This window comes from Aythya ferina (genome assembly GCF_964211825.1).
Source record: "Aythya ferina genome assembly, chromosome: W".
NCBI classification, from domain to species: domain Eukaryota; kingdom Metazoa; phylum Chordata; class Aves; order Anseriformes; family Anatidae; genus Aythya; species Aythya ferina.
In genome coordinates, this window is record NC_140313.1 from 6503019 (window position 1) to 6517322 (window position 14304).

Sequence of the window (14304 nt, forward strand, 5' to 3'; positions counted from 1 at the left end):
AGGATGACACAGCAGAAGTTTTTGAGAAAGGGAAGAAAATAATTGAAATTCTCCTGAAAGCTGGTTTTGTCATTAAACAGAGTAAGGTCAAGAGACCTGCACAGGAAATAGTTTTTGGGGGTAGAATAGCAAGATGGACATCACCACATCCCAATGGATGTGATCAACAAAATAACTGCTATGTCTCCACCAACTAGCAAAAAGGAAACACAATCTTTCCTAGACCTTGCGGGGTTCTGAAGAATGCATGTTCCTGGCTATAGTTAGCTTGCGAGTCCTCTATATCGAGTGACTTGAAAGATGAAGTATTTTGAGTGGGGCCTGGTGGCTATTTTTTCTATATGGTGAGTCCTCCCACAGACACTCCAAGGCAAGCATTACATGCCACTACCGGAAACACCATCTTGGGCCTGGAAAGGCAAGTTCTGTGGTGTCTTGATATACCAGAGAGAATTGAGTCCAACAATGGGATTCACTTCTGAAACAATCTTGTCACGTCCTAGGCCAAGAGGCATGGCACTGAATGGGTATATCACATCCCCTTTGACTGACTTTGGGCTCCATCTTTTGTAACAGTCTTTCAGGGCAGAACAGATGGTGTTGGATTGTCGCATGCTGAAGTCCCTTCTGATTTCATCACACCACTGTGCTTGTCCGGTTCTATCAAAATTAATTCATCATTATCTGCATGACTGTTACTGTGATACCACTAATAGGACATTGTCCTGGTTTCAGCTAGAATAGAGTTAATTTTCCTCCTAGTAGCTGGTATGGTGCTGTGTTTTAGATTTAGGATGAGAATAATGTTGATAACACACTGATGTTTTAATTGTTGCAGAACACTGCTTACACTAAGTCAAGGACTTTTCAACTACCATTGGTGCAAAGTTTTCTCATTTTCGTTTAAAGGTCTGTGTTGCGAAGCACAGCCGAAAGCACGACAGACACCAGTTGAGTCAGATCATGCTGCTCCATTTTATTGCCCGAATAGCCTAACTTTTATAGTGAACTTGACAGGGGCAGACAGTGTTTCACACAAGATTATTGGTCAAAAATACTCAGACAAACAACTATAAGAAAACAACCCCACCTGCAAGAAAACAACCCCCCTTGTGATTAGCGGTCACGTAGACCTTGTCCTTGAGGCCAGCTGCTGGTAACAATATATTTCTGAGTTCCTTAATTGGGCGATGTGGGAGACATTGCCGTGGGAGCTTCTCACAGTTACTCTGGCAGCTTGGTTTGCTCAGCTACAGCAGGCCATGGGATTCTTACTGTTTCAAAGATCCCTCAGCTGCTTTATGTCTACTTGACCTATTTCAGTTAACCATTCCTCTACAGGTCTAGGCTCTGAGAAATTCAGAGCGTGTGCTCAGTGAGGGGTGGTTGCACCTTGGAGGGCGGGTAGCTTTTGGGATGGAGGTGTGTTTTGGTATTAAAATGATATTATAATGAGCAAAAGTTCACTAGAGTACAGCATTTTGTCAAAAACATGACAGGTTGTTGGCTCAGGGTAGCAAAAAGTACAGCTTATTGGTCTCGGTGTGTACAAGAACAATCAAGTTCCCATCTGGTCACAGAGCCTAGCCGCGGTGTCTCCACTCCGCTCTGCAGTCCGTACTATTCCTTAGAGTCAGCACACCAGGCTCCCCCAGCGCAATAGCATCTAAGGTTGGAGGCCTAGGGAACGCTTAGGTATTGTGGCTACACTCCACCCTTAAAGCTTCTTCAGTGCTATAGATTTTCTTTAAAATGTGAATATCAGTTTAGTTTTCAAGTCACCTTAGGCAATTATTCCACACAAGTCCAGACCGAAAGCTCCGCAAAAGGTCCTGGCCGCGACTTCTCATGGCAGTGCCCCTCTCAGACTACACCTACAATAACGCACCAGGCCAGCGAGCCCCACCTCCTCGCCCTTTGTTGTGTGAAAGGTGATTATGCCGTCACTTCCACCGCATGGTGCAGGCTGGGAATACGAGTCGCGATTAGCCAGCGCCTGCCCCGCTTTCCACCGAGCCGAGGAGCACGAAGCGGTAACGAACAGGAACGGCAGGGCGAAAGTTCTTCGTGGTGAGTACTGAGAGGACTGTGCGAAGTGCGTGAGCGCTATTAGAGCGTAACCTGGCCGGGAATTGAAAACGGATCGATTTAATGCGCGCTTTGATGGCGTAATAACGGCTAACGAGGTGGTGGTGTTCCCAGACGCATGGTTCGGGCCGACACCGGTCGTTTGGGTCCCCGCGTCAGGGACACCCCCCATGAGATACTTGCGCTTACCGGCGGCTGTCCGCACTGTTATCAGAGCGACCGTGCCTTGCGGACGCTCGGTGCAGGGTAGGCCTTCCGCTTTCTCCTGTTCCTGGGACTTGGCGGGCGCTCATTGGCTTTTCTGCCTGGGGCGGGCTCTGCCGTCGCTTTGCCATTGGCAGGGCTTGCGCTGACTGCTATCAGTGTTCGCCAATGGGACTGTGGCTGGGCACGGGGCGCGCGGACTGAAGCTCAGAGGAGGCAGGCGCAGCTGCTAGTTGGTTTTGCGGAGCCTCTGCGAGCGGTGTCGATCGTCTGTGGGGGGTACTTCTCGGCGCGTCGGCTGGGCGTGGCAGGGAGCTGAAATGTGGTACCGGGAGGGGTGTATGGGCCTCTGTTCCAGCAAGGGAAAGGTTTATCAGGGAGTCTAGTGATAGGACAAGGGAAAATGGCTTTAAGCTAAAGGAAGATGAATTTCCTCCTTATAACCAATCTAAATCTTTTACTATGAGGGTGCTGAGACACTAGAACAGGTTGCCCAGAGAAGTCATGGAGGTCAGTAAAGAGTGATGTTCCTTAGGTGTCAGTATTGGTACTGGTGCTGTTTAACATCTTTGATGCTGACATGGATGGTGGGATTGAATGCACCCTCAGTAAATTGGCTGATGATACCAAGTTATGTGGCGCAGTGGATGTGCTGGAAAGAAGGGATGCCATGCAGAAGGACCTGGACAGGCTTGAGAGGGGGGCCTATGCAAACCTCGTGAAGTTCAAAAAGACCGAGTACAAGGTCCTGCACCTGGGTTGGGGCAGTCCTGAGCACAAATACAGGCTGGGCAGAGAATGGATTGAGAACAGCTCTGAGGAGAAGGACTTGGGGGTGTTAATTAACGAGAAGCTCAACATGAATCAAAATGAATGTGGAGAAGGACTTGGGGGTCCTGCTGGGTGGGAAGCTGGACATGAGCCAGCAGTGCGCGCTTGCAGCCTGGAAGGCCGTCTGTGTCTTGGGCTGCATTAAAAAAGGGGTGGCCAGCAGGGAGAGAGAGGTGATTGTCCCCCTCTATTCTGCTCTTGTGAGACCCCACCGGAAATACTGTGTGCAGGCCTGGGGCCCCCAGCACAAGAAGGATGTGGAGCTCTTGGAATGGGTCCAGAGGAGGGCCACTAAGATGATCAGAGGGCTGGAGCACCTCTCCTATGAAGGAAGGTTGAAGGAACTGGACTTGTTTAGCTTGGAGAAGAGAAGGCTCTGGGGAGACCTCATTGCGGCCTTTCAGTACTTAAAGGGAGCATATAAACAGGAGGGGGAACGCCTGCTTACATGTGTTGTTAGTGATAGGACAAAGGGGAATGGTTTTAAACTAAGACAAGAAGATTTAGGTTAAAAATTAAGAGTCAGTTCTTCACTCAGAGGGTGGTGAGGCACCGGAACAGGTAGCCCAGAGAGTGTGTGAATACCCCCATCCCTGGAGGCATTCAAGGCCAGGCTGGATGTGGCTCTGAGCAGACTGCTCTAGTGGTTAGCAGCCCTGCCCAGAGCAGGGGGGTTGAAACTAGATGATTTTTAAGGTCCTTTTCAACCCAGGCCATTCTATGATTACATGAATCAGCAATGTGAGCTTGCAGCCCAGAAAGCAAACTGTATCCTGGGCTGCGTCAAAAGAACCATGACCAGCAGGATGAGAGAGGTAATTCTCCCCCTCTACTCTGCTCTCATGAGACCCTACCTGGAATACTGTGTTTAACTCTGAGGTGCCCAGCACAAGAGGGACGTAAAAGTATTAGAAAAAGTCCAGAGGAGGGCCATGAAGATGATGAAGGGGCTGGAACATTTCTCCTGTGAAGACAGGCTGAGGGAGTTGGGGTTGTTCAGCCTGGAGAAGGGAAGGCTCCAGGGAGACTTTATAGCAGCATTCCAGTACCTAAAGGAGGCCTACAGGACAGCTGGGGAGGGACTATTTGTCAGGGAGTGTAGTGATAGGACAAGAGTTAATGATTTTAAACTAAAAGAGGGTAGATTTAGATTAGATGTTAAGAGAAAATTCTTTACAGTGAGGGTGAAGTGGTGATTTTGCTCAGGTGGGTAGCTAAGCTCCTTCACAACTGCTCTCAGTCTCCCTCCTCAAAGGGAAAGGGGACAATATATGATGAAAAGGGCTCACAGGTTGAGAGAAGGACAGAAAGATCACTCAACATTTCTCATCGTGGGAAAACCAGATTTAGCATAGGGAGATTAATATAATTTATTACATATTGCTAACAAGCTAGAGAAGTGAGAAACAAAAGAAAGAAGCCAAAAATGCCTTCCCCCCCCCCCCCCTCGAGTGGCACAGGGAAATGGGAAAGGGGGGTTGTGGTCAGTCTATAATGCTTTTTCTCTGCTGGTCCTTTTTGGTCACTCTCTTCCCCTACTCCAATGTGGGGTCCCTCCCATGGGATGCAGTCCTTCCTGAACTGGTCCTGCGTGGGCTTCCCACAGGCAGCAGCTCTTCAAGAACTGCTCAAAATAGGGGTCTGCACCATGGGGTCCATCCCTCAGGAGCACACTGCTCCAACCTGGGTCCCCCATGGGCAGCAGCTCCTGCCAGGTCACCTGCTCTTCTGTGGTCTCCTCTCTACAGGCTACAGGTCTGGCCCGGAATCTGCTCTGGTGGGGGTCCTCCACAGGCCACAGCCTCCTTCAGGGCAGATCTGCCTGCTCCACCGTGGTCTCCTCCACAGGCTGTGGCGTGGAACCCTGCTCCACCGTGGTACTCCATGGGCTGCAGGGGGACATCCTGCTTCACCATGGTCCTTTCCACAGGCCCCATGGGAACTTTGGCTCTGGTGCATGGAGCACCTCCTCCCCCTCCTTCTTTACTGACCTTGGCACCTGCAAGGCTGTTTCCCTCTCCTCACTCTCCCCGCTGCTGTTGTTTTTTTTCCCTTTCTTAAATATGCTCTCACAGAGATGCAAATAAAATCACTTATTGGCTCTGCTCTGGGCAGTATCGGGTCCCTTCGGAGCCTGATGGAACTGTCCATTCTCTAACATGGGGCAGCTTCTGGATTCTTCTCACAGAAGGTACCCCCTTCAGCCTCCCCCCCAGCTACCAAAACCTTGCTATGAAAACCCACTACAGTTGATGAGGCACTGGAACAGGTTGCCTAGAGAAGTTGTGGATGCCCCATCCCTGGAAGTGATTAAGGCCAAGTTGGATGAGGCTTTGAGCAACCTGGTCTAGTGGAAGGTGTTCCTACTTATAGCAGGGCCTGGACTTAGATGGTTTTTAAGGTCCCTTACAAACTAACATTTCTATGATTCTATGGATCACATAGTTTCATTGAGGTACATTTATAAGGATAGATCTGCCATTTGTATGCTTATCATGTGAGATGCGTATCGTTTCACAAGTTGGTGAGGTTAAGACAATAGTTGGTTGAGTCTTCCAAGAAAATGCAGGTAAGCAGCTTAAGCAGTCAGTTTTCCCTCACTGATCTATGAGCTTGCATGTAACCAACCATCAGCTTGGATCACTTTTATCTGCCTTCTTTGGCTTCTTGTTTTCTTAGTGTTTTCTGTTTTTTTTTTCTTATTTTTTCTTTGGGTACTGTGCCTTTCACTTCTTGCTTGAGAATATTCATGCTCTCAATGAACATATGCTGATATGTTGGGCTTTTTTTTTTTTTTTTTTTTTTTTTTTGCAATATCACTGAGTTTCATGTTAATTCGGGACACTGATTTACATATTTTAAGTTGTATGTTTTTCATGTGTTTTTTTTTTTTTTTTTAATGTATTTGGAGGTCAAATTGGTTTGGTTTAATTTTTAGGGAATTATATTTTTAACTGCAAGTCATCTATCCTCGTACCACTTCTCAAAAATGGGTAGGAAGAATTAAACAGTGAAGTAAATAGCTGATAAAATCTAATGTGAAATACCAGATAACAGAAGAGATGACTAGCAGTTCCTGCCTTTGTTCAAAGATTCATTACAGATGAGGTGAAGTGAAGGTAGCAGCAGTGTCCTTCCTCTTCCACCTCACCTTCCCCCGACCCCAACAGACTGGTCTCTTCTGTCCCCTTTAAGAGCCTGATATGTATTTCAGCATCCACTTGGCAAAGCACCGTTAGTAGCAGGTAGAACTAGACTTTCATAAGCAGTTGTTTTTTTCCTTTCCCTTTTCATGGGACAGTTTTTCTGAGATGCAAGGAAGAGTGTTTTTTGTCAAATTTGTGTTTTAATCACAATTTTCCTTACTTGATATATTAGTCATAAGAAAATTTTTGCCTTCATCATAACCAGGTCATTCTTTTCCTCTCTGTTTCTGTCAAACACCATATACCAGTATGTGCATTTGTTGGAAGTAAGGTAGAATTCATGTAGTCACACAGGGGAGTTAGTACACATGGTGGCATCAGCTCAGATGTAATTAATACATGTCAAGACAGGTTTATACTCAGGACTTTCCAATTCCAATCACACACAAAAACCTGTACCAGGAGTCAGGGAGCAAGAGGTGGTTCTGCATAAGCAGCAGACTAACATCTACATCTTCTCCATGGGCACAGTTTTACTTAATCTCTTCAGGTCTGAGAACTTATGCAACTCCCACCCCTAGCTATTTTTATTATATTAGTAAGGGAGGAAGGGCCATCAAATTACAATCCTACGTCTCTCTTTCAGAAGGTTGGCAACAAATATTCCACCTTGCAGGGGAGAAGCGTAAGTAGGTTGGGTGAATAAGAAGCTTCTTGCTGTTGGGTGTAGTAACACTTTAAATCCCTGGCAGCTTCTATGTATTCAGAAGCTGAACAGTACTGCCTTATTACATCCTGTGAGAAATATCTCAATAATTTTCTCAGACAGGGTCTTCTGTGAAGCGAATTTATTCCCGATTGCAATGGCGGGCATCCTACAAACAGGAGTGCACAGTAAAAGTATATCATAACCTTATATTCCCTATTACCTGATGCTTAATTCCTCCCCTGTTTCTTCATTGGCTGAGTACTACAGGTTCACAAACTACTCAATGCTTTTCTATACAATATATGTACAATTTTATTTGACCAACCTTTAATTTCTCCTTTTCCCCTTTTTTTCCCCCCTTCTTCTCTCATGATTAGAGAGCCCATGATTTTTGTTTTTACTGTTTTTGCAGTGCTCGTCCTGTTTTTCTTAGCTATCCTCCTTATTTTGGAACAATGGGACCTTCTGCTATCCCCTTATCTGCTTAACATTGCCCTTTGTTATGATTGCACAATTACTTTTAAATATACATGGTTAGTTTTCTACTGCAAAAACACAACTTTGATTCTCACAGTCCTTACTTAATTAAACATCTTGCGTTCGCTAGATACAAAATGTGAGTTAAATAAGGAAATGTTAAGAACTGTTCTTCCACTAAGTGGATTGGTAGAATTGTAGGAAGTGACTGCATAAAGATTTTGATGTTATGCTGATGAGATGCTGTTAAATAGTTAGATGTGCAGATGTTACATCCCTACTTTATTTACTTTGAGGCAGGTGGGTCCTTGCTGAATCTGTAGAATAAAGAAATACACAGTTTGACTGTTCTTTGATGTGTACATATAGAAGGCCATACTCATACTTCATTAACCCTGATGTTTCCTACCTGTTAGCTAAAATAAGATAAACCAGTTACCATGACATTTTGGTGCTTCTATTGTTTTTTGTAGTCCCTGAGAAGTGCCACTTAATTTGTGTTTGTATGCTAACTTGACTGTGCATAGTGTTTACTGAACGACTCAGTATTCTTTCTTTGCTAATGCATCTTTCCCAGACTACTACTTTGGCCATGGAAGCTGAAGAAATGATGGAATGTATCCAGGAATTCCCAGAACACTATAAAGTTATTTTGGATAGACTGAATGAACAACGTGAGCAGGACCAGTTCACAGACATCACTCTGATTGTGGATGGTATGTATAGGCCTGTGGACCAGCTGGTATACAGAGAATTCTGAAAGCTGTGCTGGGAAGATGGTGGGTTTGTCATGGGTCGGCTGTCAAACTGGGCTGCTAACAAGTTCTTTATTCTGTACTGGTCTATGAGTTGCTTGCAGATTTTCTTTTAAAGTCTTGGGATAAACAGTCTCCAGTAGTGATTAATAATTGTGCTTCTGCTTTTCTGAACAAGTGGCTAAATATTTTCAGATAGTATACCACTTTGTAACTGCTGTACTTATTTAATGTTATCTAAGTATTTCTAAAATGCTGCAAAAAATGTTTTTCTCTAACTTAACCTGTTTGCATGCAGAGAACTTGTATACATATTATTTAAAAAGCAAAAGATTGCTTCTGTAGTATCTGCTTACCATTCTTAATACATAGTTAAAACAAGGTAGAAGAACTCACTTTTCTTTTTCTGTGTTCTAGAGATATAAGTATTAGTTTAAAAGGAAGACAGAGATAAGTGCTTATTATCCCATTAGAAAAGGGTGTGTGTCTGATTGCCTAAGATAGCTTCTTATCCCAAATGTGTCTTAGAATGAATGAGCACTTCAAGGAAGATAGGCAGTGTCCAGTAGGACAGACTTAGCTAAAGGAATACCACCTGACCCTTGAAAGGATAGCAATAACTCATTTGAAGTAAAAGAGTTGTATAGAGTCTGGATTAGAAAAAAGGAAACAAATGAAGAAAAGACTGTTCTGGAATTGCCATAGTTTCACTGACAGTGCTTGCACAAAACTTAGCGTGAATGTTTCTATCCTGTGGAGACTTATGAATGTTCATGCCTGTGCCAAGGAGAAGGCAACAGAGTTATGGGGAATACAAAGCCTGGAAAACAGGAAGAGCAGAGCAGAAGTGCTTTTGTTCTGCTGGGATGTTTATGCTAGCTGAAGTGGTGATAAAATAGATCAGTCTGTAAGAGTGGCAAAAAGCACAGCTAACTTGGATAAAACCTGGCAGTTGAGTTCAAGACATACAGGAAAAAAGTTCATGCAAAGATTTGCCATAAAATATCTTATTTTAAATATCTGAAATTTAAATATCTGAAAAGAGGAACACTCTGAAGTGAATGAGTTCTCTAGCTGATTGAGTTGCAGAGGAAATCCACATACAGTACCATTCCCAGGAAAGACCTTAATTCATGAACATTCAGAGGTTCTGGGAGTTGGCAAATAGCTTTCTTCCTTTCAGTACTTAACTGTCTGCCCCTTTAGAATTTCAAAACCTTAATATGTTACCACTTCTTGTGCAATTTGGGCCTTCTACTTTGATATTTGATACCCATTGGGTCTAAGGAAATTTAGTAGTCTAATTGTCAGTTCCAGACATTCTTCCTGGGAGTTCAGCAAGGTCAGTGATGTCAGCAAGGGTCTGTATGAGAATGAGATAAGCTAGCTGCAGTAGCATCCCATGTTACAGGGAGACATTAAGTGAATGTATGGTGCTAGAGTAGATTTGTAGACTGGGTTTTACAGCTGTTTTGTGTATTGTCACTTATTCTGCAGTATAAGTAAGGAAAGTGTTCTCCTAAACCAAAATGTTTTCTGTCTTTGCAGGTCACCATTTCAAAGCTCATAAGGCTGTTCTTGCTGCCTGTAGCCAGTTCTTCTACAAATTCTTCCAAGATTTCACTCAGGAGCCCTTAGTGGAGATTGAAGGTAGTATGATTGATGCAGTTAAAAAATCAAAAAAAAAAAAAAAAAAAAAAAAAAAAAAAAAGAGTTGTATATCAAAGCTTGAAATGAATGTGGTATCTTTGGTACAGGCTGACATGCATGCTTGGTCATATCAGATAATTTTTTATGTCTCAGCTCTTGAATTGTTTTGAGGCAGCTGTTGCTACTGGAAAAAGCTTCCCTTGAAATAAAAACAAAAAGAAAAATATCAGTCTTGAATTTATCCTTTTAGAAGGGAGAGTGTGAGGTTCTGAGGTGCTAACTTGCTTTCCTTGCTTATAAACAGGTGTAAGTAATATGGCATTTCGTCACCTAATAGAGTTCACCTATACAGCAAAACTAATGGTCCAAGGTGAGGAGGAAGCAAATGATGTTTGGAAAGCAGCTGAGTATTTACAGATGTTAGAAGCAATCAAAGCACTTGAAATCAGGTAAACATATAAGCCTCTTTTTCTTCCCAACACTTAAATATAGTCTTAAGAATCCTTTTAACAGAGCTGGCTGCAAGTATTTTGCAGTGGTGTTCCTTATCCTGGAACCTCCTGAACTTGTGGGGGGCTGTATAATTCTGATCCATATCTTACAGTAGAAGAGTATAAAGGCTAAAAAGAAATAAAAAGGAATGTCGCATTCTTTGAGCTGGAACTTGGTGGCAAGTGACATGGCTGGTAAACACCAAAAATTCACAGCTCTATAATGTCTGTGGTAACTAATACCAGGTCTGTGCTATCTGACTGCCCTCACCTGATTGAGAGCTGGATGTACAGGTGACAATGTGCCTTAGGTAATTAGACCACATTAACAAGTATGGGCTAGTATTTGATTTCATGCAGCTTTATGCTGCTTCTGAGAGAATAGGCAGTGATTTTGAAGCTTCCTGGTAGAAAATACAAAATATCAAACTTCTTGAGTAAATCATATCATAGAAGGGACCTTAAAGATCATCTGGTTCCAACCCCCCTGCCATAGGCAGGGATGCCACCCGCTAGATCAGGTTTGCCAGGGCCCCATCCAGCCTGGCCTTGAACACCACCAGGGATGGGGGATCCACAGCCTCTCTGGGCAACCTGTTCCAGTGCCTCACCACCCTCTGCGTGAAGAACTTCTTCCTAACATCCAATCTAAATCTCCCCTCTTTTAGTTTAAAATCATTCCCCCTTGTCCTATCATTATCTACACAAGTAAAGAGTCCCTCTCCATCTTTTTTAAAAGTCCCCTTTAAGTACTGAAAGGCCACAATGAGGTCTCCCCAGAGCCTTCTCTTCTCCAGGCTGAACATCCCCAGCTCTCCAGCTCTCTCTTCATAGGAGAGGTGTTCCAGCCCTCTCATCATCTTTGTGGCTCTCCTCCAGACCTGTTCTAACAGGTCCACATCTTTCTTGTGCTGGGGGCCCCAGACTTGGACACAGTACTCCAAGTGGGGCCTCAAAAGGGTGGAGTAGAGGGGGGCAATCACCCCCCTTGACCTACTGGCCATGCCTCTCTTGATGCAGCCCAGGATGCGGTTGGCCTTCTGGGCTGCAAGCGCACACTGCCGGCTCGTGTCAAGCTTCTCATCCACCAGAACCCCCAAATCCCTCCGCAGGGCTGCTCTCAAGGAGTTCTTCTTCCAGTCTGTACTCATGCCTGAGATTGCTCCAATCTAGGTGCAGCACTTTGCACTTGGACTTGTTGAACCTCATTTTGGTTCATGTGGGCCAACTTCTCAAGCTTGTCCAGGTCCCTTTGTACAGCATCCCTTCCTTCTGTTATATCAACTGCACCACTCATCCTGGTGTCATCTGCAAACTTGCTGAGGGTGCACTCAGTCTCATCATCTGCATCACTGATGAAGATATTGAAAAGCACCAGTCCCAAGACAGACTCCTGAGGGACACTGCTCATCACCAGCTTCCACCTGGACATGGAACCATTGACCACTGCTCTCTGGGTGCGTCCATCAAGCCACTTCCTTATCCACCGAATGGTCCACCCTTCAAATCCATCTCTCTCCACTGTAGAAATCAGGATGCCATGTGGGACAGTGTCAAAAGCCTTACATAAGTCCAGGTAGATGACATCAGTCAGTCTTGCCTTGTCAACTGAAATATAATTGTTATAACAAGTTTTGTATTGAATTAGTACATAATCAGATGTTGCTATGGCACCTTTTATCCAGTACCTGTAACTGTGTGCCATCACAGAACTCCAACCTGTGAAAAGTAGGTGCTATTCCCAACATGCTTTTTTTTTTTTTCTTGCCATTCTTTCCCTTTTACTTTCACAGAGTGCTGTTATGTTATCATTCCTTCTGTGTTCTCCTCTGTTCTTTCATCATGAAGCAGAGGGATGGGCAATAAATGTCTCCTGGTCTTATGGTTATCCTTGCTTTCTCTTCTAGACCTACTGGCCTTTGCATCAAGGCTAAGATTCCTCTTTATCTTCCCATCTTCCCATAAATGCGTTAGCCAAGGGGAGTGGCATTGGCCCAGAGTTCTCCTAGTAGTCCATTAGCATTTTGTTTTAAAAAAAATAAGCAAAAAAAAAAACAAAAAAAAAACCTCCATGACATGATATGGAAAACTTGGTTTTCAACATCAGTGTTGATTTTTTTGATTTTTGAATTAACTTATTCTGTGCTTATTCTGGGGATTGGCAATTGAGCTGAAAATGGGTATTTTTATCTTAATAGGAGAGGTGGAATTGTGCATTTCTGGTCTTACCCTCCAACAACACCAACACGTCTCTTTTTGACATTAAGATTAAGCGTGGTAGAATCAAAATAACTTTTTTTTTTTCCCCAGATTTGATTTAAAAAAAAAAAAAAAAAAGCAGACCTTTGGAGTCTGCTTGAGAAATTGAAAAGAAACTTAAAACTGAAAAAGTGTGTTCTAATTGGTATTGCTTTGAGTTGGTATGTACCAACTGTAGAGCTGTTGAAACAAGGTTCGGATCAATCCATCAAGCTAAACTGTCCAGTCTGCAATTAATTATTCCACACTACTATGTAATGTTATGTAGTTTATTGGTTATCTACGTCTAGTAAACATTGTATTTCCTTGTAACGTAAGAATTAAATGTTTTGCTTAACAGACACATACAAGCCAGTATATGCTTAATTATTTCCATTGTTCATAGACTGCAAAGGTTGTGGGAGGTTTTATTTTGTTTGTTTGTTGTTGTTTTGGTAGAAAAACAAACTTGAGTATCACTGTCAGTCTCTTCCACAGTAGAAAGGGGTGGGGATTGCAATACAGTGTCTTGGTCTAAACTCTGACCGAAAAGGATAAGCTTCAGAAACCAGCTGAAGTAGAAATGATAATTGAACTAACCATTTTGGTTTAACCCAGCAGGCATCTGAGTATCACACAGCTATTTGCTCGCTCCCCAGCCCCAGCAGTGGGATGGGGGAGAAGCAAGGGAAAATAACATTGATAAATTATGATAAAGGAATATACAAAGCAAGTGATGCTCAATGCAATTGTTTGCCATCTGCTGACTGATGCCTAGCCGGACCCCAAGCAGGGGTCTTAGCTGTGCCCCTCCCAGCGTCTTGTGTACCCCAAGTCTCCTCCTTGGCAGGGTAATATGAGAAACTGAGAAGTCCTTGGCTTAGTTGTTGCAGAGCAGTGCTTAAGCTAAACATCTGTGTGTTATCAGCATTATTCTCATCCTAAATCTAAAACACAGCACCACACCAGTTACTAGGAAGAAAATTAAATCCCGGCCAAAACCAGGGCACTAATCTCTTGTATAATGTATCCAAGAGTTGGACATTACTACCTAGACTAGAAAGAAAACAACCAGCTGTTATTCCTTAAAATGCAGTTGTATGGTGTGTATCCTTATACATAGCTTCACACGTGAACCACACAGTGTGCTCAAGAATAGTAGTCTCCTCTTTCCTGAGCAGTTGATTCTTTTGGTATATAATTCTGGAGCTACTTGTGGTAATGTGCAAAGTAACTTGACACTTTCTAGACAGAAATACAGGGTATATGAAACAGCAAGTTTAACTGTTCTGTCTTCCTGTTAATATTGTAAGGTGTAATTTGATAAGCTGTATCCTGCGTGAGGTCATTAGCCACATATTTCTGGCATATGACATACAAATACTTGAAGCCATATTTGCCTATTACTAGATGACCCAGAAGTGATAGGGACTAGATTACGTGAAATGATTCATCAGGCTGCAGAGGAAAGTAAAAGTATACTCTCATCAGTCTGATTTGAGGGGAAGATCATCTGTCTGTTTTTGAAACTGAATACTGAAACGTAAGTGCTGTGGATAGTCTTGAGGGTCTCACTTGAAAGCACTGGCTCGCTCAGCTCTGCCTATCCCTGACATCTTGGAGGAAGAGGGTTGTGTGTGCCTGGTGCAGAGGCAAAAGGAACAGAGCTGGAGGAAACATAGGAAAGATTTTTGGTAGAAAAGCAAACTTGAGTA

The 14304-nt window shown here is 43.6% G+C and overlaps 1 protein-coding gene and 1 long non-coding RNA gene across 7 annotated transcripts in view; one reads left to right on the forward strand and one right to left on the reverse strand.

Annotated features, from left to right (window-relative positions):
• The window catches only part of LOC311426372, a 265382-nt gene that overhangs the window by 68313 nt on the left and 182765 nt on the right, over positions 1–14304 (reverse strand). The window lies entirely within an intron of this gene.
• LOC311426291 (zinc finger protein 131-like) overlaps positions 218–14304 on the forward strand; it is a 29009-nt gene continuing 14922 nt past the window's right edge. Inside the window, exons 1-4 of one of the 4 annotated variants that reach the window (XM_084502595.1) lie at positions 218–2070; positions 8033–8171; positions 9759–9860; positions 10165–10309. In XM_084502595.1, the coding sequence (XP_084358721.1) occupies positions 8048–8171; positions 9759–9860; positions 10165–10309 (371 nt within the window). In that variant the 5' untranslated portion in view covers positions 218–2070; positions 8033–8047. Of the gene's footprint in view, positions 2071–2544; positions 2572–8032; positions 8172–9758; positions 9861–10164; positions 10310–14304 lie in introns of those variants that run through there. The other 3 variants (XM_084502592.1, XM_084502594.1, XM_084502593.1) reach the window with 3 other exon arrangements.